Source organism: Clavelina lepadiformis, chromosome 4, assembly GCF_947623445.1.
Source record: "Clavelina lepadiformis chromosome 4, kaClaLepa1.1, whole genome shotgun sequence".
Classification (NCBI taxonomy): Eukaryota; Metazoa; Chordata; class Ascidiacea; order Aplousobranchia; family Clavelinidae; genus Clavelina; species Clavelina lepadiformis.
Window position 1 is genome coordinate 23,795,114 of NC_135243.1, and position 27,029 is coordinate 23,822,142.

Sequence of the window (27,029 nt, forward strand, 5' to 3'; positions counted from 1 at the left end):
GTGGAGATATTCACAATATATTTTACAAAGCTTTTCCCACTTGTATCTAGATGCAGATAGAAGATATACAAAATAATGAAGTATATGTTAATTATCGTCCGACAGTTTTTATACCAGTAAGGTTGTGGTTTCATTTTATCTTGAATGTACTTAGTAAGCCGGTATACGTTAAACTCAAGGCTTGATTTGCATTACTGTGTCATGTCTGCACTTTGCCATTTTCTTAAAGCGGGGAAACACCGTTTGTTTTTTGAGAAACTTTTATTTTTGTGGTTGTTTGTGTGATACAAGATGAAACAACAAGGTAAGCAACATTATTAACTGTCGCATGAACACCAACTGAAAGATTTATCAGTTTTTAACAAATTAATTTCTAAAACGTCTGCAAAGATTCAGGCCGCCATGCTAACGAAATGACGTCATGTGTGCCGCCATGCTAACGAAACTCGGTAAAATTTCATTTTTCATTGAAGGCTGGAGCAAATTTCTCGTTGCTTTTGAAACTGTGTCGAGGTAATTGGTTAATGTCGAGGTTTATATGGTTAAGCTACATGTGCCATGAGTGCCAAATGCGTGCGTGCCACATGCATTCGTGCCACATGCGTACGTGCCACATGCATGCGTGCCACATGCACAGACACATGCGTGATCTATATTTAACACGCCCAGGTGTCACGACAAATTCCTGTTCCAGGTCTACTGCTTCTAAGGCCAATCATAAATCTGTAAATAGCTTTCTCAGCCAACCCACAAGCCATATTGTACGTGAAAACGACTTAATAGGACGGCTCGTATGAATTAAAATACCTTAAGTATAGAAGGAGAGACCAATCGAGCCACAGCATCGTCACCAGGTCGTTTCAGCTCCCACTGTAGATTGACTGGCACCGTCTCTTCTGAGCCAGTTAAGGGTTAGACTTGACACAACGTAAAGCGTTTCTTGCGTAGGGTTGGGAAGACTCGAAATACACTGACAGTAATCTTATATAGCGCACGAGAACAACGTGAAATATTGAATAAAACATCGCACTAAACTAGGTGGCCAATATACGAACAACATAGGTGATAGATTACGCACAACTCGGCTTATAGCAATCGACCAATACTAAAGTGACATCACAACGTACATATCTAAAAGTCCAAACCAATATTTCGTATCATGCATAAATTATATAAAATGATGAATATATCAAAATATATTAAAGTAAATGTAGCATATTAAAAACACATATTTCGTCAAAGTGTGATCACAAATGTAAATGCAATGTTAAAAACCAGCTTTTGTATCGCAGAAATCAGAAGGGTCACCAAGATGGTACCAAGCTGTCCGAACAACGTTTGTTGCCAGAAACTTCACCTGCGCTGTACGTGGAAGAAGAAAACCACGCACCCAAGTTACAACAAATATCGCGTACATGGTAAAGAACGTAGAGTAGCGGTAGAGAGCGCGAAGTAGCGACATCTACCATATTTGTCCGGTCAATATCAGTCTCGCTAATGTGGTCTCATGCTTAATTTTTTGTTTTAATCTTTTTTCAGAGTAAAAAAACAAGCACCAGTACCAGCACTTACACCAAAGTAAGTGCTGAAGATTGAAGTTGACTTTTAAATTAAACAATTTAAAACAAAATTGTGTTTCACAAGCTCTTTGTGCGGTTGAAGCAAATTTAAAAATTAAAATTCAACCAAGTTTCGTTAAAATAATTCCTACGGATTGTAAATAAATTCAACATAAATTTGATCCAGTAGACCTACTTACTCTAATATCCTTGATTTATTTTTCACCGATATTATGGTAATGAACTTACATCATGAAGTGTTCTTAACAACACGTTTTGTTTTGGAGGCTTTGTATTCTAGAAAAATCTTGTAGAAGAATATTTCAGATGAAAAAATGCCCTCCCTGTGCTTGCTCAGTAGTCTCACGCTCACTTCCGAATGGTTGTAGATGTGATTGTAAAAGTAGTTGTATAAATCATTGCAGCACGAACTTAAACAAATGTAGCCAGATGCCAGATAATGCCAGATAAACGTAGGCAACGTAGACAAACGTAAACGTTGGTGTCGTGAATGCTGCTCTAGTCTTAACTCTTAATCCCACTAAAGTAGAGAAACATTAAAAAGGGTAATTTTACAATTACGTAATTCTAATACACTTTGTAGCATGTGCATGTTGTAATATACTACAGTATAATATAATAATAATATAATAGCTAAATGTTGTGCGTTGCACATTTGCATTATACTTGGGTTATGCGTAGGCCTATATGTAAACAAAACATTTTTTGAAATATAGCGCAGTAAAAATGATTTTGGTAACTTCAATATTTGCATAATTATGAGAGTGTTGCAATAAAAGACAAGGCGTTACCAGTCGACTAATCCACTTATATTAGCACAACTATAAAAGCTCATTTAGTTAAAATACAAAACCTAGAATGCTAAAACTACAAAAACGGACACAAATAAATCGCCAGTGAGAGATTATGATCTCCCACGCTTACAGTCATACGTCATCATCAGTCGCTTACATCATTGGCGATTACGTATTTATCACTACGTCACACGCTGTGCCCTGCTATATGTGATTATCACCAATCATGTTTCCTGCATGGCCTATTTTTGGCACTTACAGTTTAACAATCAAGTATGTGTTGAATTTGTTGTTGGTTGTAATGGAGTAGTTATGTGCGATAAATGATTTTCAGATTTCTCTTCTCCCTAGTTCTACGTCACAGCCATATATAGATTATTGGTATATGCCAGCTAAGATTCTGTACCAGGCATTGGTATAGATTCTTGGATCGGTCTCAGAATAATTGCGCCAATTATACAAACGAATTGTTATGACCAGCTTCAGACGACTTCAGACGACTGATCACAGGCGACTTCCAGTGTTTTCATCCAGTGTTTTCACACCAGTGTTTTCATCCACTCGCATGCAATCGTCTCCATTTATTAAGCGCGCACAAGCAAACAAGCAAATCTCAAACACATTCCTGGCTTGGTTGACAAATCGCAAAATTTTAACAATGGACAGGGCCAAGACGCTTCTCAGTTTATTAAGCGCCCTTAAGCAAACAACGAGCGGGTTAATTTGACTCGTGTTCAAGTTATTCGTATGAGCGGAAGTATTTGATTTTTCTCGGCAAATCTCAGATTCATTACTGACTTTGTTGACAAACCACAAAACTCTATCAATAAAAGAATTGTTCGAGAAAAAAAAGTTTTAATTTCCAAGAGAATCAACGGCAAAGATCGTAAAACGATCAAGATTTATGTATCGCAATTAATTTAAGGCGCCAGTGATTTGAAGCCATTGTTAAGCAATGAAAGGAAAAAGGAATAAAACGGCAGCTTCCATGATAAATAATAATTCGAAACCAGCTAAAACATTTTCAACTGTAGTTTGTGTTTCAGGGAAATGTAATTTTAAAAAGTATAATTTTGAAGAAGATCCTTTTAGATTAAATATCAATATTATTTATTACTCAAATAATTTCGCTTACGGTATATTGTTACGTTGTATCTGAGGTCAGTCGCAATTGTCGATTCAAAGCTAACACCAGCCGAGCTTTTATCCGGCGAGGACGACAAGGGTGTGACGTAAATAAGATCTTTGAAACTTTTTAAGCATTTAATGATTATGTTGACATTGCGTCATAGAAAGAAATAAAAATTTAATTTACAGTTTGCTCATGGCTACTTTCAAGACAAGCTAATCGTATCAAGCCAATCGTGTCGGTGCATTGTTAGCGGCCATTAAAGTTTCATTTTATCGGCGCTGGCTGGCGCTGTTAAACCAAATCACGCTTTGCGTAGACACCTTTCACTTTAACTGTTGCAGGTGATTTTACTATTTCAGAGATTTTTACAGCTCTAAAAGTTTAGTTCTTAAATGTTTGCTACAAAACGAGTACAGTAAGGGTGCCAACGAGTACAGTAAGCTTAACAGTTTGCACCCAACATGACCTCGATATCATGAAGTGAGTAAATATTTAAACTTGCATCACAATCGTTCATTGAACTTAAGTGTCACGTGGGCCCGGAAAGCGTTCTCGCGCTTTTTTCTTATTGGAAATGCAGTTGATGATTTTGCGGTTGAAAATGACTAATTTTTAAAGATTCCCATAATAAAGTGTTAATTTAAAAAATGTACGTTTCCACACTTATTTCAACACTACACCCACGTAACTATTATCGCAATTGACATCACATATACAGTAATATCACAATTATGTTTCCTTCTACTCGCACACAATCTAGTTTGTTCTTTATGCGGGTAATCACGAAAACACGTGACTCGCAGGTCAATTTTAACTCAGTTCTAATCAAATTTATGAAAGACGGAAATATTAAATCTTGTCGGCAAATCTCAAACACATTAATTCCAACAGAATCAACGGTAAAGATCGTAAAACGATCAAGATTTATTCATCGAAATTACTTGAAGGCGCCTGATCGATAGCTGATGGTCGACATTGATAGTTTGTTTACTTTTCTTTGTTTTTTCATCAAAGTAAATCTTAGTTAATCAAACACTCAGCGAAATTGACAGTAACTCTTAGCAATAATGGTCGCACAGCAAACATGCCTTGGTGTAAGCTTTGAACTTTAACATTTAACAAGGGTTGTATAACGAAAAGTACTTGACATTTCCACGATGTCACGAGGGATTACGTAAGAGTAAAATAACAAGTTTTTAATGCTTGTGGCGGGAAAAAGGACATCCGGAATAGTCGGAAGAGGTACATCGTGCAGTGGTAAGTAGGAAACTTTAGAACAAGACAGCTGAATGATACCGTTGCAAAGAATTTGTTATTATAGGGTAGGGTGGAAAGTAATAAGCCCACGTTTAAACTTTTGTTTCAAATAAATTTGGCCAAGGGAGCCATGAAAGCTACATATTTTATTTTTAATCGTATTTCCATCTCATGACTCAATCTTGGTGCAATTTTTTTCAATTTTTGCATTTTTTGCCCTTAACTCTGCTGTCAACTTTAGTAACAAAGCTCTATTCTTGAATATTATATACGCAAATGTACAGCTATTCATCAAAAATTCGTCAGAAAATTCTAATTAAAACAGTGTTGTTTATATTCCTTTTGTTGCTTTGTTAATGTCACGACAATTAAGATCAGGATTGATAAGTTGACATACATGACACTGCAAGAATTATGATGAAAATCTTCTACGTCATCAAATGGACTTTGGGAAGTCTCCTAATTCTTCTACTTCTTGACTTGGTAGTGAAATCAGCAGTTGTAGCACCGTGAGAAATCTTTATTCGTATATACAAATTTACCAAACTATAAAAAATAAGATTATGGTATTCATTAAAAAATTGCACTGTATATTTTTGAAAACTAATATCTTGTCATAAAGAAAATATTTTTCGTATTTTTGTACAAGTCTCAGTAGCATAGCTGCATGTTGAGACATTCTCAATATTTTATCCAAACCTTTTCCCACTTGCATGTATATGCAGATAGAAGATATAAACTTACTAATAATGAAGTGTATGTTAATTATTGTCCAATAGTTTTTATACCAGTGAGGTTGTGGTTTCATTTTATCTTGGATGTACTTAGTATGCCGGTATACGTTAAACTCCTTGAGTTGCATTACTATGTCGTGTCTGCACTTTGCTATTTTTGCTTTTTCCAAAACAATTTAACAGGACTTCCTGGATGAATTAAAATACTCTCATGTATAGAAAGAGAGACCAATCGAGCCACATCATCGCCATCAACTTGTTCAAACTCCCACTGTAGAATGACTGGCACCGTCTCTTCCGAGCCAATTAAGGGTTAGACTTAACACAATGTTAGATTTTTTCTTGCGTAGGGTTGGGAAGACTCGGAATACGCTGACAGCAATCTTATATAGCCCACGAGAACAACGTGAAATATTGCATAAAATTTCGCACTTAACTAGGTGGGTAACATACAGACAACATAGGTGATAGATTACGCACAACTCAGCTCATAGAAATCCACCAATACTAAGATGACATCACAACGCACATATTTAAAAGTCCAAACCATTATTTCGTATCATGCATAAAAAGGTCTAAAATGATGAATAAGCTTATATCAAACTATAGTGAAGTAAATGCAGCACATTAAAAACACACATTTCGTCACAGTGTAATCACAAATGTAAACGAAAGGTTAATAACCAGCTCTTGTATCGCAGAAATCAGAAGGGTAACCAAGATGGTACCAAGCTGTCCGAACAACGTTTGTTGCCAGAAACTTCAGCTGCACTGTACGTGGAAGAAGAAAACCATGCACCCAAGTTAAACCAAATATCGCGTAAACGGTAACTTGAGAGCGACAAGTAGCGGATATTAACTTTTTTGTTCGGTCAATATCAGTCTCTCTCATGTGCTTTCATGCTTAATTTTTTGTTTTTATCTTTTTTCAGAGTAAAGAGAGGAGATGGGAGCAATGAAAGACCATTAAAAGGAAGTAGGTAAGTGCTGAAGATTGGAGTTGACTTCTGAATTAATTATTTAGAACGAAATTGTATTTCACACGTTTTTGTTGCGGTTGAAGCAAATTTAAAATTTAACCAAATTTCGTAAATATAATTCCTACGGGTTTGAAATAAATTCAACATAGATTTGAACCAGTAGAAACTACTTACTCTAAAACCCTTGATTTCTCTTTCACCGATATTATGGTCATGAGCTTTCCAACTGAACTTTCATCAACTAATGTTGTTATTAACACGATTCATTTTGTGGGATATCATTCGAATTCTGTGGAACAGATGTTTCCGTAAATATATGCAGCTGCCCTTCCTCTTCTCATACCCCTCATCAAGCACAGGACGGTCTCAGCTCAATTTTTAAAAAAACGAATAACGAACCGGTACCTTGTGAAAACAAATGGATAAACCAGACGTGCACAGTACAACTGGAAAGTCAGTGTTCATATAGCGCTACACAGCGAATACAAAGGAAATGCAGAAATTTGCTAAATCGGTTGTTGCATCGTTGTCTTCCGTGACTTGTTACTGTGGTCGTGAAAATCTCTATTCTTAAACTTGAGTGGAGAGCTATTCGGAAAGAATTTACTTTACTAGAATTTTATTTACTAATTTACTGAAAGAAGAATAAGAATTATACTTGGGCTATACATTTGTGTTACGAGCATATGTAAGCAAGACATTTCTTGTAACATAGCGCAGTAGAAATAATTTTGGTATTTGCAATATTTGCAAAATTATAAGAGTGTTGCATTAAAGCCAAGGCACTACCAGTCGACTAATTCACTTATATTAGCACAATTATAAAATCTCATTTAGCTAAAATACAAAACCTTGAATGCAACAACTTAACTCACACAAATAAATTGCCAGTGAGAGATAATAATCTCCCTCACTTACAGTCATACGTCATCATCAGTCGCTTACATCATTGGCGATTACGTATTTATCACTACGTCACACGCTGTGCCCTGCTATATGTGATTATCACCAATCTTGTTTCCTACATGGCCTATTTTTGGCACTTGCAATTTGACAATCAATTACATATTGAATTTGATCTTGGTTGTAATGGAGTAGTTATAGCCAGCTTTAGATGTGTAGATTTTTTGTAGACTTTAGATTTTTATGTGCGATAAATGGTTTTCGGACTTCTCTTCTCTGTAGTTCTACGTCACAGTCATGTACAGCATTATTGGTATAAATGACGTACTTGATCATGTTAGATCAAGATTCTGCACCAGGCATTGGTATATTTTCTCAGATCAGTCTCAGCGTAATTGCGCCAATTATATCAAGGAATTGTTATAGCCAGCTTTAGATGTGTGTGAGAAATGTTCACCGATTTATTGCTGTAGTGCATGTATATATGTAACAGAAATTTTTCTTTCGTGTAGCCAGGTTCAATTTCCACATTCACGTTGAACCACCACACCAACAGTAAAACCCAAGACATCAACTCATTTTATTCAACAGCCTCTTCGACCCAAATCCAAAACCGACCTTTCAAATCACCTAACGAAGGGCTTTTATAGGGCACAAAAGGCAAGGCGCCAAATTAGTGATAACATAAAAGTGCACAAAGCGTGAGACAAACAACGGTAATTGCAACCAATCAACGCACTAGATAACAAACTCACAAAAACGGTAAAATACAAAATACTGTGAATAACGCGTGACATAATTTCGTTACATATATACTTGTACAAATTGTCAGTATATTCATTGTGCAATCTACGATTAATTTCTGTGTTCATCCACAAACAGTCTACGTATTTACAGTGTAATCAAGTCTTTCGTTATCAGGACTTCTGTAAGCAATACTTATCAATAAAACCATTGAAAGAAAAATATCAGAGTGGTATTAAGATCTGTCAGGTATCTTATCATAACACACATCCAGGTCTCAATTGGAAGTCGACACTGAGATTTCAAAATCGTCGGAATTGATCTACTATCCCTAAGTCAGTAGATAAACCAGGTTGTGAAAAGATATTAACGACTGGAGAATCGAGACTCATTATATAGTCATTTACTTACCAAGCTTATAAACATTGTAATGGTTGAATTATCTGGACACTTGTGACCAGCACCCCAGTTCACAACAAGAGAACCACATCTACCAATACAGGTCTGCACCCAACAAATCGCACCCCATTACAAGTTGCAGGCTACTTGTAATATTAAAAACAATCAAGTGATTGTCAAGTGAATAAAGTCAAGTCAAGTGGCATTCCGTGATTGGCCTTAAAGGGTAATTGGAAATATGGAAAATATGTAATAGGAAATATGTAATTGAACAAACGCAGTGCATTGGACGGTTGCTGCAAAATAAATCGACAAAAAGGCACAGATGCTAAACTGGTAAAGCAACAAGTGGCTAAAGCAAAACAAACATAGTCACACGACGTAAAACAAACAAAATCTTAAGGGTTAAACAATGCAGCGACACAAATACAACCATAGTCCTGTGTACAATCAATCATAGTCACTCGAAGGCAAGTGACAACATTGACCGTCGCAAACATGACAACTGAAAGATTTGAAAGGACTGAAAACAACTGAAAGGCTGAAAAACAGCCTTTTGTGGACCCGGTTACTTCGCCGCCAAATGCATCCGTCTCTGCCGATCAGAAAAAAATCTTTTAGCAAACGAAACTAAAGCAAAGAGAAACAGCTTTGAGTGATTCGTTCATGAGACTTGCGACTGCAGTTAGACAATAAACTTCCCCGGCCGTGCTGGTTTGCAAATACTGGTCATCTATATTTGGACCGTAGCATGAGTTACCGATAGTGGGCGATGCGTAATGCAGGGTATAAATAAAAAAAAGTTCAACGACGACAAATTTATTTACGATTTTCCTTCAAGAAAAGACAAAAAACCTTTATTTATTTTTTAAACTTTGTTGAATTTTCATTAAAAATTAGATTCCTAGGCCCGCAAAAGTCAATAAAGTCAAAAATTTTTAAGGACCTCGTTTGACCACTAATCAAAGAATAAAGTTGTTTTCAGCACCTAGGGGATTGTTTCTTAGAAGTTTATAGGTCAAAATAAAGTCAAAATTTACAATAAAGTCAAAATTTTCAATAAAGTCAAAATTTGTCAAATTATGGCTTTTGACAAAGTTTTTGTGTTTCTCGAGAGTAATTTTTGTAAAAATCCTCGTGGAAGCATTGTAAATCAGGAACTGCGACACAATTAAACCATATTAACCCATAAAAGTAGGAAATAAGTCACAATGCCCACTTGGATCAGCAGTAACTTTTATCGCAAATTGTCCATTGTTTATTCATAGTTACGTATTTAAATAACTCTTACAAAACACTTCCTCTTCATAAACGTGGTCTCTTCGAAGATCAACAGTTTGGATTTTAGGAATAGCCTACTGACATTCTGTAGTACAAAAATGCCTAAGCAAGCTAAATCGTCTTCAGCAAAAGTTAGACAGATTTGTCGAGATTTTTCTGATGAATGTAATGCAACTCACGGGGGTGATTTAAGGTGCAATTTTTGCGAGGTTATAGTGAAGTGCGATAAAAAGTATTTTGTTGAAAGCCACAGGAAAAGTAAACACCATCAAGCTGGATTGGAGCAACAACAAGTATTCCCTGTTTAATTTGCTGTTTATTAGAATTTAACATGCGGAGAAAATCGAGGCAAAGTGCCCTTTTCACAAGGACAAAATAACACAAGCTACCTAAATCTATCGCCAAAGAACACGACGCACTTTTTATAATCAATATAACATCTTGACTTTTCGACAAAATATTACGTTTGGGTCTGAAATCGACAAAATATTATGTTTGGGTAACTGTAGGAAGAACTGTGGCCTCTACAAATGAGCAATTTCGTTAGGTAAAAATAAAGTCAAAATTTGATAAAAATAAAGTCAAAAACAATTTTTTTTAGGTCAAAATAAAAATGGCTCTAACCCTAATCATCAGAGTCTTCCGATTTTATATTGCGTGGCCATGGCAACGCCAACAACTGCCATAGCCGGAAAAAAATAACTGGGCTTCAACTTCAACTTTTATTGGCTATTCTATGCCAACTTCTAGCATAGAAAAGACAAGTGAGATACTAAAGACAGTTAACTAGCTGCAGACCATAGAACAACCTAATCATTGAAACCTTCTGATATTTAAACCGTGTTATAATACATGGCGTGATACCAATATTAGTGCGTATTAAAAAAGAAAGCTCCCACTTAAAAGGCAACATGGCGGGATGTTATAAGAATACAGAAACGGATTCTATACATACAGCACAGTAGTCCCGTCAGCACCGACGGATACTTTACTTAAATACACCAGAACGGTGTGGATTTGACGAACCAAACAGTTTGTGTGCGTAATTTCACCATCGTTTTCTGGATTATTAGGTCTTCAAATGTCAGGTTAAAACCTTATTCGCAGGGTTGCCATCGGTCTAAGCTCTAAAATAAAGACGAGGAGGATACGAAAGAAGAATGCCACCTTAAACAGTGCACAACGAGATTTTATCTGCATGTTCTTAAATTTGGTATCTCTTTGGTACAACTTGTTGTGACATGGTTTGTTACTTGCTGTATGTGACGTCACAACGTACATAATTAAAACGCAAATCTAACAATTTGTATGTTACATAATTTGTCTAAAATGATGAATCTATTAAAGTAAACGTGAAAATACTACATCAAGACACAACAAACACTTCTTCAAAGTGTGATTACAAATGTAAATGCAATGTTAAAAGTCATCTTTTGTGTCGCAAAAACATGAGTCTATAACAAAGTAAAGTGATATTTTGGCAAAAAATTATAATTTAACTTATTCAACGTTATTGAATGAAACGAAACCGATACGTTTCTGAGCCTTATGCTCTATTAGATTTACACGGTAAAAGACAGTCGCAAATAAAAAAAGTTGTTATTTGTAGTTGCGTTTGCGCGGCGGAAACGTTTTATTTCGATGATTTTAATGTTAATTTGTAGACTTTATAAATTATTTTTGCAACAATGCTGCAAACGTTTCCTTATAAATTTTCCTAAAGTAAATTAAACCAAAATTCTATTGCAGTTAATGATTAATGATTTATAGCATTGAAAGTGATCACAGGCGACCTCCCATGCAGCTAATACCACACCAGTGTTTTCATCTACTCGCATGCAATCGTCTCTATTTATTAAGCGCGCACAAGCAAATCTCAAACAAATTCCTGGCTTGGTTTACAAATCGCAAAATTTTAACAATGGGCAGGGTCAAGACGCTTCTCAGTTTATTAAGCGCCCTTAAGCAAACAACGAGAGAGTTGATTTGACCCGTGTTCAAGTTATTCGTATAAGCGGAAGTATTTGATATTTGTCGGCAAATCTCAGATTCATTACTGACTTTGTTGACAAACCACAAAACTCTATCAATAAAAGAATTGTTCGAGAAAACAAAATTTTTATTTCCAACAGATTCAAGGGTAAAGATCGTAAAACGATCAAGATTTATGTATCGCAATTAATTAAAGGCGGCAGTGATTTGAAGCCATTGTTAAGCAATGAAAGGAAAACGGAATAAAACGGCAGTTTCCATGATAATTAATTCGGAATAAGCAAAACTTTTTCAACTGTAGTTTATGTTTCAGGGAAATGTAATTTTAAAAAGTATAATTTTGAAGAATATCCTTTTAGATTAAATATCATTATTATTTATTACTCAAATAATTTCGCTTACGGTATATTGTTACGTTGTATCTTAGGTCAGTCGCAATTGTCGATTTGAAGCTAACACCAGCCGACCTTTTATCCGGCGAGGACGACAAGGGTGGGACGTAAATAAGATCTTTGAAACATTTTAAGCATTTAATGATTATGTTAACATTGCGTCATAGAAATAAAAAATTAATTAACAGTTTGCTCATGGCTGCTTTCAATACAAGCTAATCGAGTCGGTGCATTGTTATTCCAATATCTCTTTAGCGGCCTTTAAAGTTTCATTTTATCGGCACTGGCAGGCGCTGTTAAACCACTCACGCTTTGTGTAGACATCTTTCAATTTATCCGTTGCAGGTGGTTTTCCGTTTCATTTTACTATTTCAAAGCTTTTTACAGCTCTAAAAGTTTAGTTCTTAAGTTTTTGCTACAAAACGAGTACAGTAAGTTTAACACTTTGCATCCAACATGACATCGATGTCATGAAGTGATGTAATATCTAACCTTGCATCATAATCGTTCATTGAACTTAAGTGTCACGTGGGCGCGGATGGCGTTCTCACGATTTTTTTCTTATTGGAAATGCAGTTGATCATTTTGAGCTTGAAAACGACTAATTTTTAAGGATTTCCATGATAAATTATTATTTTAACAAAATATACATTCCTACACTTATTTTCAACACTACACCCCCGAAATCATTATCGCAATTGAAATCACATATACAGTAATATCGAACCTATAGGTTTCCATCTACTCGCACGCAATATGCTTTGTTCTTTACACGAGTAATCACGAAAACACATATTTCGCAGGTCAATTTGAACTCAATTTTAACGAAATTTACGGAAAACGGAAGTATTAGATCTTGGTCGGCAAATCTCAAAAATATTCCCGTCTTGGTTGGAAAACGCAAAACTTTATCAATAAAAGAAATATTCGATACAGCAAAATTTTAAATTCCCACAGAATCAACGATAAAGATCGAAAAACGATCAAGATTTATGTATCGCAATTAATTAAAGGCGCCTGATTGATAGTTGATTGGCAACAATGATATAGTTTGTTTAGCTTTCTTTGTTTTTTCACCAAACTAAGCCTTAGTTAATCAAACATTCAACGCAGCGGTCGCACAGCAAACATACCTGGATATAAGTTTTGAACTTTCACATTTAACAAGGGTTTTGTGACAAAATCAAACTGACACATAGTAAAAAGTGTAGACGACTAATCCTAGCATGTTACATCATACACTTACCCTGCGAGCAGGTATGGACGCAAACCTCTCACCCTCCAGTCGCCTGGAAACCCGACATAGATCCGACTGAAGAGCAGCCCCTTGTGGACGCGGTTACTTCGGCGCCAAATACATTCGTATCTGCCGATAAGAAAAAAAATCTTTAAGCAAACGAAACTAAAGTTAAGAGAATCAGCTTTGAGTGATCACTACATGAAACTTGCGACTGCAGTTAGACAATAACCTTCCCCGGCCGTGCTGGTTTGCAAATACTGGTCGTCTATATTTGGACCGTAGCATGCGTTACCGCTAGTGGGCGATGCGTTCATGCATTGATAGCACTTGATAGCTGGCTCTGATATTCGTATTGAAATAAAGAGAAGCAAAAAGAACAAAAGGTTACACGAAAACATACTTTTACTGGTTAAACGTTGCAAATAAAACTTTTTTCTTGCTACCTTGGGCGACGAATAAAAAAAAAAGTCCAACTATGACAAATTTATTTACGTTTTTCCTTCAACAAAAGACAAAAAACCTAAATTTAAATTTTAAACTTTGTTGAATTATTATTAAAAATTATATTCATCATCAGAGTCTTTCGATTTTGTAATGCGTGGCCATAGCAACGCCAACAATTGCCATAGCCGGAAAAAATTTAGCTTGGGTTTCAAATTCAATTTTTATTGGCTATTCTATGCCAGCTACTAGCATAGAAAAGACAAGTTAACTACTAAAGACAGTTAACTGGCTGCAGCCCCATAGAACAACTTAATCATTGAAACCTTCCGAAACCTTTAAACCGTGTTATAATGCATGGCGTGAAACCAATATTAGTGAGTTTTAAAATATAAAGCTGCCACTTAGAAGGCAACATGACGGGATTTTATAAGCATACAGAAGCAGATTCTATATATACAGCACAGTAGTCCCGTCAGCACCGACGGATGCTTTACTTAAATACACCATAACGGTGTTGGTTTGACGAACCAAACAGTTTGTGTGCAGAATTTTACCATCGTCTTTCTGAATTTTTCGGTCTTCAGATGTTAGGTTAAAGTAAACCCTTATTCGCAGGGTTGCCATCGGTCTAAGCTATAAAAAAAAGACGAGGAGGAAATGAAACAAGAATATCACCGTAAACAGTGCACAACGAGACATTATCTGCATGTTCTTAATTTTGGTATCTTTTTGGTACAACTGGTTGTGACATGGTTTGGTACTTACTGTATGTGACATCACAATGTACATAACTAAAACAGCAAACCTAACAATTCGTATGATACATAATTTGTCTAAAATGATGAATATATTAAAGTAAACGTAAAAATACTACATTAAGACACAAACAAAGTGTGATTACAAATGTAAATGCAATGTTGAAAACCATCTTTTGTGTCGCAAAAATATGAGTCTATAACAAAACAAAGTGATAATTTGACAAAGAATTTTATCTAATTCAAATCTAAATTCATCAATGAAATCAAAATTCTAACAATGGGCAGGGTCAAGACGCAAGCTTCTCAGTTTATTAAGCGCGCTTAAGCAAACAAAGAGCGAGTTAATTTGACTCGTGTTCAAGTTATTCGTATAAGCGGAAGTATTTGATATTTGTCGGCAAATCTCAAACACATTCCTGGCTTGGTTGGCAAACGCAAAACTCTATCAATAAAAGAATTGTTCCAGACAACAAGATTTTAATTTCCAACAGATTCAACGGTAAAGATCGTAAAACGATCAAGATTTATGTATCGCAATTAATTAAAGGCGCCAGTGATCAGAAGCCATTGTTAAGCATTGAAAGGAGAAAAGGAATAAAACGGCAGCTTCCATGATAATTAATTCGGAACAAGCTAAAACATTTTCAATTCTAGTTTGTGTTTCAGGGAAATGTAATTTTAAAAAGTATAATTTTGAAAAAGATATTTTTACATTAAATATTATTATTATTATTATTATTACCCCAATAATTTCGCTACTTTACGTTTTTACTTCATCGGATGTGGCCAATTAAGTCTACGAATTATTTTTCAAAGTAAAAAATCAAAAAAAAATTTTGAATTAGTAAATTCATAAACCTGTCATTTGTCAAACTGATTTTATCCGTTACAAACGAAGACATTACATTGGAATTTATACATTAGGACAGTGTGTTTAGTTTTCTTTATTTTTCACCAAATTGAACTTTCGTTCGGCAAAATTTTAGATAAAAATTGACACTATCTCTTTGTAACGACAGATGCACAGCAAACATGCCTTGATGGACTTTTTGAACTTCAACATACGATAAAAATAATTTACGGAACGATAAAATCATAGGTTATTAAAGCTTATTGAAAATGAAAGAATATCCAGATAGTCGGAAGAGGTATATGGTGCAGTGATAAGTAGGAAACTTTAGAACAAGACAGAGTGATACCTTTGCAACGAGTTTGTTATAATACGGTCGGTGGCAAAGTATTAAGCCCACGTTTAAGTTTTACGGTCGGGTGCCAAATAATAAAACCACGTTTTTCCTTTATTTCATTTAAACGTGACAATTGTAGTTACTGCTTTGCAAAAGCCTGAAATCGCTTTATTGTGGTATCATAGACCACTCGAATCTTTTTTATTTAGACAACTTTACAACATCGCTTTAGGAAGGAATTTTGCTTTTAATTTTGAGGCGACGATTAGGATTAAAATTGAGCAAAAACTAGAAATTTAGCTTGAAAATCATGAATGACTCACTAGGAAAAAGAGTTACGAGACCACGCGTTTTGACAAATTTGGCGAAAGTCGTCAAAGTGACGTTTTCACTCACAACTCTATAGCGCGGGTTGAAATAAAGGTGTCGGTTTAGCTAAATTTTTCATCTTTTCATTTGTCGTTGTTTTTCTTCATCGAAGGTAACGTCGCTGATCATAGCATTCATTCTTCATATGCTAAAATATTTCTAGCTATGATTTAAACTCATTCTATGTGGTGCGGATTGACAGCGCAAAGGCTTTAACACATTGAACGTTGAAAGTTGGAAGCAAACGTTTTTGATCAGAGGCCAAGTACTTCGAAGACCCGTGTACAAAGTGCAACACCAATTGCAAGGTTATTACGGGCCCCAACGAATACAGTTTAACGCTTTGCATGCAACATGACATCGATGTCAAGATGTGATAAAATTTCTAAAATTTCATCATAATCGTTCATTGAACTTAGGTGTCACGTGGGCGCGGATGGCGTTCTCGCGCTTTTTTTCTTGTAGGAAATGCAGTTGATGATTTTGAGGTTGAAAACAACTACTTTTTAAGGATTCCCATAATAAATTATTATTTTAAAGAAATGTACGTTCCCACACCTATTGTCAACACTACGCCCACGCAATCATTATCTCAGTGAACATTCCAGCTACAGTAATATCGCACCTAGATTTCCACCTACTCGCACGCAATATGCTTTGTTCTTTACGCGAGTAATCACGAAAACACATATTTCGCAGGTCAATTTGAACTCAGTTTTAACGAAATTTATGGAAAACGGAAGTTATAGATCTTGTCGGCAAACCTCAAACACATTAATTTTCTACAGAATCAACGGTAAAGATCGTAAAACGATCAAGATTTATGCATCGCAATTAATTAAAGGCGTCTGATGGATAGTTGATTGGCGACATTGATAGTTTGTTTAACTTTCTTTGTTTGTTCACCAAACTAAAGCTTTATTAATCAAACATTCAGCGAAATTGACAGTAGCTCTTAGCAATAATGGCAGCACAGCAAATTTGCCTTGATGAAAGCTATGAACTTTGACATTTAACAAGGGTTTTGTGACAGAAAATATTGACATTTATTACCACATCAGCATTTTCATCTTCTAGCTCGCAATCTTCTCCGTTTCTTAAGCGCCCTCAAGCAAACAAATAATCGTCCGGTCAAACTGGACTCACTGCAAGTTACATTTAAGCGGGAACATTGGATCTCGGTTAGCAAATTTCAGACACGTTACTGGCTTGGTAGACCAACCACAAAACTCTGTAAATAAAAGAATTGTTCGAGACAACAAAATTTTAATTTCCTACAGAATCAACGATAAAAATCATAAAAAGATCAAGATTTATTTATCGCAACTACATATGTGTGACGGTGATTTGAGGTCACTGTAAGTTTAAAGCAATGAAAGGAACAAACCAATGAAACCGCCGCTTCCATGATAGTTAATTCGGTTCGATTAATTCGATTAATTCGATAGTTATTTGTAGGAATTATTACACTTAGGTAATTTTAACACACTTTGTAGCACGTGTATGTTTTAATATACAAGCTAAATCTTATGCATATCATCACATTTGCATTATACTTGTGTTCTGCGCATGATGCAAGCAAAACATTTTTTTGTAATATAGCGCAGTAAAATAGTTTAGTAACTTTAATATTTGCATAATTATGATTGTGCTGCAATAAATAACAAGGCACTACTAGTCGATTAAACCTCTTATATTAGCACAACTATTAAAGCTTATTTAGTTAAAATACAAAACCTAGAATGTTTAACGGACTTAACAACTTAACGGACACAAATAAATTGCCAGAGAGAAAAAGAGAATCACATTTACCAAGATAGGACACTAGAAGGCATCTGGAACCAACAAACCTCTCCGCATTACAAGTTGCAGACTTCTTGTAGTATTAAAAGCAATAGAGTGTTAAGCATTTCGTGGCATTAAAAGGTGGTGAAGAAACATGTAATTGAACAAGCGCAGTGCGTTGGAAGGTTGCTGCAAAATAAATTCACAAATAGCACAAATGCTAAACAGGTAAAGTAACAAGTGGCTAAAGTAAAACAAATCTAATCCCTCGATGTAAATCAAAGGGTCAAACAATGCAGCGACAGAAATACAACCATAGACACTAGTACACTATCCCTTTTGTAATGATAGCTGCACAGCAAACAAGCCTTGATGTAAGCTTTGAACTTTAACATTTAAAATATTTTCAATCTATATTATGAAGTTATTATCGATGTACCAACTAATATAGTAAAACGTTTTCAACGTTAGATTGTGTTTTAAGCAACGTAATTTTAAATTTTTATTTTGAATACTATTATTATTGCCTCAAAAATTTCATTTTTTTATAATTACTTCATCGGATGCGGCAAATTAAGCGTTCTCATTATCTTTGGAAGTAAAACAAATCAAAACATCCTTGATTTTATAATTTCATAAATGTGCGATTTGCGATAAGCAAAAACACTGCCATGAATGCATTGATAGTTTGTTTAACTACATAGTATTGATGCGTCAAACAATCAGCAAAAATAACGTCATCGCTTGCAATAAATGGTACGTTTTCTGTTCATATAAAGTAGGCAAAAATGCCGCTTGCAGTTTTCCTTCATAATGAGACGATAACAGACTGTACAGTACAGTTTGTACAAAGATGATCGACATAAAACATTGTGTGTTTGCAATTACATGATGGAAGCAGAGATGCAGTACTGTATTTAATTTTGTCCGCGCCATTTTCTCTTTCAAGGTTCGGGAACTTTTTTCGGGGTATTCCCCAAACGTTTTTGAATGAAATGAAATTGCGCGCTTTTGTAAAACTCGTTTGCCTTCATATACGTAGCTATGGACAAAGTGAGAGACTTTTTAACACTGTAATGTCCAAAGCACAACAATGTACTTATTACTATCTTTTACATTTTAAACTTTGGCTGTTTTTGTTTTGTTTAATTTTTAAGAGACTTTTTATAGGGCTGTAGGCCCATCCGAAGACCTATTTTAAACAATGCAATGTAACATTTTTCAATTTGCATTTGCTTCTAAACAAGCCCGGGCACCTCGCTGAATTTTTGTATCCACCGAGATGTAGGATAAAAAGATTAAATGCAGTATTTTAAGAAATTTTCATGTCTGGAATTCTCACACCAAATGCTTCAACTTTTAAACAACTTTTTTCCATACATTTTACCAAAACAGCAGCCAAAAAGCCTTAATTTTGAACCAACACAAGATGTCAACTATAGCTTGCAACTATACTCAGCAAACGCCATAACAACAACAAACCATCACTAATTAACGTCACATGCGCACTGGACCGGAACCATTTATAGTTTTTCTATAGTGACGTCTTGCATGCGACCTTCGTCAAAATTGCCGTGTTGCCGTTTCGAAACTGCTCAAAAAGGTACTACAGGCCCTTCAGCGGGAATTAAAGTTTCATTTTATCGGCGCTGGCTAGCGCTGTTAAACCATGTCACGCTTTGCGTAGTCACCTTTCACTTTAACCGTTGCAGGTGGTTTTTCGTTTCATTTTACGATTTCAGAGCTTTTTACAGCTCTAAAAGTTTAATTCTTGAATTTTTGCTACAAAAAGAAAAAGCAGAAAAAAAAGCAGAAAAACAGATTTTCCGACACGACTTCTTTGAAAACTGGTTAAGAAAACGAAAAAATTTTCAAATGTTGTCAGAAATTTACGGCTGAAGTGACCACATAACACTGGTCTACACAAAATTTCAGGTTTGGGTTTTGACAACTCATTTTAGCTAATTTTGGGGCGCTGAATCCGAAAATGAACTCAGATTTTTTCTATCACATCACGTTTTTGAGATATGAAATATCCCTAATTTTTGAAAAAAATCAATTTTTGCCCCCCCTCTGTTGTCAAAACAAGGAATTCTGATGCAATAAACACTGTTTTACCTGCAATAATCTGGCTTTATTTAGCAAACAAGCATTCTATATTATATTCACACAAATTTGCGTTGTCTTTATTAAAATTTCATGTTTTGGAATAAAAAATAGGCATACAAAAGAGCAACCATAATAACATCAAACGCTACATTATGCTGACGAACCTGTCGATAGGACAGTGACAAGGTATTATCTGAATTATAGCCTACAGTTCACACAATATGCACATAGACAACGGAGTGCAGAAATTCTGAAGACACACACAGAAATAGCAAAGTGCCAAATAAAAGATTGACTCAAAGGGACTTGGGCAGGGCGAGTTCAGAAACAGTCAACAAAAGAGCTTTCATAAAATATGAACTCTTCACTTATAAGCTTAAAAATGCTCTTTTGAGGGCCTTTCTTTTATGAGCAGCATCTGGAATTTCTCTTTTCAAACTCCAGCAATAGTCGGCCATCATATGACAATCCCACCGACCTTGATAACGTTCCTCCATAATTTTAATATCCTGGTGGAAACGTTCACCCTGTTCTTCACTAACTTTCCCAAGGTTTTCTGGAAACTCATCCGCATGGCTCTTCAAGTAGTGAACTTTGATGCTCATCCTGCATCCCAAATCTTCAAAACTAAGCAGTAGCTCCCTTAAGAGATCTTTATAATTTTCCGCTTTTCTCTTTCCCAAAAAATGTCTCACAACAGCACCGAAAGCATTCCAAGCTCTAGCCTCGAATGGCAACATTGATTTTACAAAATTTTCATCCTTTAACAATTGCCTGATTTGTGGTCCATTGAAAATCCCAGCTCTTTTTTTCTCTTCACTGAGACCAGGAAAAGCATAACATATATACTTAAAACACTCTCCTTCATGATCCAAAGCTTTTACATATTGTTTCATGAGACCAAGTTTGATGTGAAGAGGAGGCAAGAGGATCTTTTTGATATCAACTAACTGATCACGTATGATATTTTTGTCTCCAGGTGTCAAGGTAAGCCTTGGAGGCCACTCTTCTTTCTTCCAGTGCTGATCCTTGGCCCTGCTGTCCCAGTAGGATAGGAAACATGGGTATTTGGTGTAGCCACTTTGTTGCCCCAGCAAAAAGTTCACCATTTTTAAATCTACACAGATAAGCCAACTATGCTCATGGTACTTGAACTTTTCAAGAACGGTTTTGATGTTCTGATACTCATCTTTCATTGTCACCGAATGTCCTATAGGAATAGAACCGTACACGTTACCATTGTGAAGTAGAACACACTTCAAACTTCGTTTGGAGCTATCAATGAAAAGTCTCCATTCGTCTGCATCATACTGTGGTAATCCCATTTCTAGAAGAAGCCTTTCTATATTGTTGCAATAAACGAAATCATTGTTGGAAGCAAAATATGGAAGCAGTTCTTCTTCTCGTTTGCGAAAAAATGTCACGCTTGTACCAGCTTTGAGAAGCTTCCTTTCCTGTAGCCTTGATGCCAATAACTCCGCCGATTGCTTAGGCAAATACAAATCTCTCACTAAATCATTTAATTCCATCTGATTAAACTGGGAAGGCTTGTCTGACAGATCTTCGGGTGCTGGTTGAAAAATTTCACTTTCTCCTTCACTAAACGATGCTTCTGAAGAAGAAATAGCCTCTTCGTGTAGTTCTGGAAGTGATATAAATACTGGCAGTGGCTTTTCATTACTGTGACATTTTACTGTAAAAAGGGTAAAATTGGTCAATTTCATAAAATAATGACACCGATAGAAAGAAAACTTGATGTGATAGAGAAAATCTGAGTTCATTTTCGGATTCAGCGCCCCAAAATTAGCTACAATCAGTTGTCAAAACCCAAACCTGAAAAAAAAAGTTGAAATTTGTAGACCAGTGATAATCAATGCAAAAATGCGTGTTTATAGATAAAGTTGTTGTTAAATTTAACGAAAATATTTTGAAACGTAAAAAGTTACCAAACGATGAAAATTGCTCATTATTCAAAATTTTCGAAATTTTTCGGTCGAAGCGGTCACGTGATTGATCTGAAAGAGATCGATTTAATTATTTACGCTCAGCGAAATCATCTGATGCGTTAATACTTAGAGCGATTGGACAAAGACTAACGAGTAAGACATAAGTTTTGCGTTTTGACCAATGTACCGATAGAAAATAGAATTATGAGGCCACGAGTTTTGACCAATTTGTCGAAAATCGTCAAAGTAGCGTTTTCACGTGATGTAATATCTATAATTTCATCATAATCGTTCATTGAACTTTAGTGTCACGTGGGCGCGGATGCATGGCGTTCTCACAATTTTTTTCTTATTGGAAATGCAGTTGAAGATTTCGAGGTTGAAAACGACTAATTTTTAAGGATTCCCATGAGAAATTATTATTTTAAAAAAATGTACGTTCCCACTCCTATTTTAGCACTACATCTCCGTAAAATATATCCTAGTTGACATTCCAGCTGCAGTAATATTTGCACCTAGGTTTCCACTTACTCGCACGCGATCTGCTTTGTTTTTTACGCGGGCAATCACGAAAATACATATTCTGCAAGTCATTTTGAGTCAACGTCATGGAAAACGGAAGTCTATGATCTTGACGGCAAATCACTGACATATTGCTGGCTTGAAAAACTTTATTATCAAAAGAATTAACGTTTCAGCGAAATTGTCAGTAGCTTTTAGCAATGACGGTCGCACAACAAACATGCCTGGATGTAAGCTATGAACTCATTTAACAAGGGTTTTTTGACAAAAACAACTTGATGTCATTAGGGATTACGTAACAGTAAAAAAATAGGTTTTTAATGCTTGTGGCAAGAGAAAGAACATCCAGTTAGTCGGAAGAGGTATATGGTGCGGTGATAAGCAGGAAAGCATTTTCAGGCGACCACCAGGATTAAAATAGAGCAAAAATGTCAATTGAAAGTGCTACAGTGAAGCTGTTGCATTGTAGCAAGTATGCTTACCAGCATGTCAATTTATGTTGTTAAAATATGTTGCAGAGAGAAGGTTGCGCACAATGCTTCCAAAATATAAGAAAGTCTAGCTCATGTTGTGCTAAGCCTAAGTCTGTAATTACTCGATGAAAACAAAAAAAAACTTTTCGTGATCATCGGAGTTGGCGTGACATCACGACTGACGCAAACAATAAAATTTCTTGTGCAAAAAATATATTATGTATAATAAAAAGAAAATGCATCATCATCCAAGCTTTAAGTTTGGAATCAAAACGAACAATTCAGCTCGAAAATCACGCATGACTCACTGAAAGATTAAAATCTAATCTTGTCGGTATTGCTCATATAAGAATGCCAGTTGGTTCCCCGAGCAGGGAGCCAAAGGAATTCTTTAAATAACCCGAAAATGAAACACTCTGCTGCAAGACAACGCCTTGTTCGGAGGCCAAAGGTCTTTAATTGTTTCGATCGCCACCCTGCTGCTACCGTATCATAACTTCCAGATTTAATGACATGGGAACTAACTTAATTAACATAACGTGGTCTTACTTTTTGTCCTTGACTTGAAAATTTAGTCACATAGCTGTATACTTATGCATCATATACGCCATGGGTAAGGAAACTTTTTAGCTATATGAGCCATATTGAGTAACATATTTTATTTTTAATCGTATTTCCATGTCATGACCCAATGTTGGTGAGTTTGTTTTTGCAACAATTTTTTGCTCTTGACTGTACTGTCAACTTTAGCAACAAAGCTCTATTCTTACATAATACATAGTCCATTGTACAGTTATTCATCAGAAAGCAATCAGAAAAATTTTAATTAAAACGGTGTTGTTTATATTCCTTTTGTTGTTTTGTTAATGTCACGACAATTAAGATCACGACTGATAAGTTGACATACAAGACACTGCAAGAATTATGATGAAAATCTTCTACGTCATCAAATGGATTTTGCGAGGCCTCCTATTTCTTCTACTTCTTGACTTGGTAGTCGAATCAGCAGTTGTGGCACCGTAAGAAATCTTTACTCGTATATACTAGTTTACCAAACTATAAAAATTAAGATTTTGGTAATCATTAAAAAGTTGCAATGCAATTTTGTGAAAACTAGTTTTTTGTCACAATTAAAAGACTTTTTGCATTTTCGTAAACGTCTCATTAGCATAACTGCATGTGGAGATATTCAGGATATGTTTTACAAAGCTTTTCCAACTTGCATGCATATGTAGATATACTAAAGCTGAAGTGTATGTTAATTATTGTCCAATAGTTTTTATACCAGTGAGGTTGTGGTTTCATTTTATCTTGGATGTACTTAGTAAGCCGGTAAAGTTTAAACCGAAGGCTTGAGTTGCATTAGTGTGTCATGTCTGCACTTTGTCATTTTTGCTTTTTCATTAAAGCGGGGAAACACCGATTGTTTTTTGATAAACTTTAATTTTTGAAGTTGTTTGTGTCATACAAGATGAAACAACCGATGTTTCTTTGATGCTCGGTACAAAATTCATTTTTCGTTGAAGCTTAGAGCAGAACTGCTTATGAAACTGCTTATGATCTGCTCTCGCTGTTTATGAAACTGTACCGAGATTGTGCATCAAGCCACATGTGTGCCACCTATATTTAACACGTCAAATTCATGTTCCAGGTCTCTTGCTTTAACGGCCAATCATAAAACTGTAAATAGCTTTCTAAGCCAACCCACAAGCCATATTGTACGTGAAAACAATTTAATAGGACGGCTTGGATGAATTAAAATGCCTTATGTATAGAAGGAGAGACCAATCCAGCGACAATATCTCCACCAACTCGTTTAAGCTCCCACTGTAGAATGACTTGCACCGTCTCTTCAGAGCCAGTTAAGGGTTAGACTTGAAACAACGTTAGAGTGTTTCTTGCGTAGAGATGGGAAGACTCGAAATACACTGACAGCAATTTTATACAGCCCGTGAGAACAACGTGAATCATTGAATAAAACATCACACTAAACTAGGTGGCCAATATACGAACAACATAGGTGATAGATTACGCATAACCCGGCTTATAGCATCGACCAATACTGAGGTGACATCACAATGTACATATTTAAAAGTGCAAACCAATATTTCGTATCATGCATAAATTGTCTAAAATGATGAAAATATCAAAATATATTAAAGTAAATGCATTACATTAAAAACACACTTTTCGTCAAAGTGTGATCACAAATGTAAACGCAAAGTTAAAAGCCAGCTTTTGTATCGCAGAAATCAGAAGGGTAACCAAGATGGTACCAAGCTGTCCGAACAACGTTTCTTGCCAGAAACTTCACCTGCGCTGTACGTGGAAGAAGAAAACCTTGCACCCAAGTTAAACCAAATATCGCGTAAACGGTAAGTAGAGAGAGAGCGAGAAGTAGCGGAATTTACCATTTTTGTTCGGTCAATATCAGTCTCTCTCATGTGCTGTCATGGTTAATTTTTCGCTTTTATCTTTATTTCAGAGTAAAAAGACAGAAAGGAAGAGGACTTTCCCAGACGTAAGTGCTGAAGACTGAAGTTGACTTTTTTCTTAAAAATTTTAGAACAAAATTGCATTTCACAAGTTCTTGTGCAGTTGAAGCAAATTTAAAATTGAAATTCATCCAAATTTCATTAAAATAATTCCCATGGATCGTAAATAAATTCAACATACATTTGAACCAGTAGACCTACTTACTCTAAAATCCTGGATTTTTTTTCCACCGATATTATAGTCATGAACTTTCCGAGTACGTTCATCATCAAATGTTCTTATTAACACGATTCGTTTAGGAGTATCCAAGTCCCCTTCTGTCGAAAATTTGTTCCCATAGACATATGCGGTTGCCTTTCCTCTTCTCAACTCTCTCCTTTCTCAATGCAAGGTGTCACCTATTTTGTCGGAAGAATAGTCAGACTAATAGCAAAAAAACCGAAACTTTGTCAAACGAATAACCCTCCTGAATACAACTGGATAAACCAGACGTGCACAGTAGCTCTGGGAAATGGGTGTCAAAGGGAAACTACACAAAAAATGCTACCGATTTGCCAAAAATATGCTAAAATGTTTGGTTGTTTCCAGTGACTTGTTACAGTGGGCGTGAAAATCTTTATTCTTAATCAATCTCCCACGCTTACAGTCATACGTCATCATCAGTCGCTTAGATCATTGGCGATTACGTATTTATCACTACGTCACACACTGTGCCCCGCTATATGTGATTATCACTAATCTTATTTCCTACATGGCCTATTTTTGGCACTTACAGTTTAACAATCAATTACGTGTTGACTTTGATGTTGGTTGCAATGGAGTAGTTATGTGCGATAAATGGTTTTCAGATTTCTCTTCTCCGTAGTTCTATATCACAGCCATATATAGCATTATTGGTATATGCCAGCTAAGATTCTGCACCAGGCATTGGTATAGTTTCTTAGATCAGTCTCAGCATAATTGCGTCAATTATATAAACGAATTGTTATGACGAGTTCCGATGTGTGTGAGAAATGTTCACCGATTATTGCTGTAGTGCATGTATTTGTACTTGTACATATTGTCAGTGTATTCATTCTTCTACAATAAATCTCTGTGCTCATCCACCTACAGTCTACTCATTTATAATGTAATCAGGTCTATATTTATCAAGACTCACAACAAACGCAGTGCGTTGGGAGGTTGTTGCGAAATAAATCCACAAATAGCACAAACTCCAAAGAGGTAAAGTAGCAAGTAGCTGAAGTAACACAAAGACGTAAAACGACGTGAAACCAAGAAAATGTTAACGGTCAAACAATGCAGCGCATTACTGCGGTATAATTAATTATCTTTAAGTGTAACCAAACTTTTTCTGACCAGGAAAGCTCCCCGCTTAACAGCTAGTCAATTAGCCAGACTCTCTAATTTTTACGAGTCTTCCTTAGATAAAAACAAAGGTCTTCTCTTTATTAAAACCAAACGTAGACTGATTTAACACTTCTCCTACAAACCACAGCGCAATCAATTAAT

The 27,029-nt window shown here is 35.7% G+C and overlaps 1 protein-coding gene across 1 annotated transcript; it reads left to right on the forward strand.

Moving 5' to 3' along the window:
- The first annotated feature begins 23,899 nt into the window (after positions 1–23,899).
- LOC143452785 (uncharacterized) lies at positions 23,900–26,617 on the forward strand. The gene is made up of 4 exons (XM_076953882.1): positions 23,900–24,040; positions 25,271–25,396; positions 25,507–25,542; positions 25,817–26,617. The coding sequence occupies exons 1-4, from the start codon at positions 23,946–23,948 to the stop codon at positions 26,106–26,108; spliced, it is 549 nt and encodes a 182-aa protein (XP_076809997.1). The 5' UTR covers positions 23,900–23,945; the 3' UTR covers positions 26,109–26,617.
- The last annotated feature ends 412 nt before the right edge of the window (positions 26,618–27,029 follow it).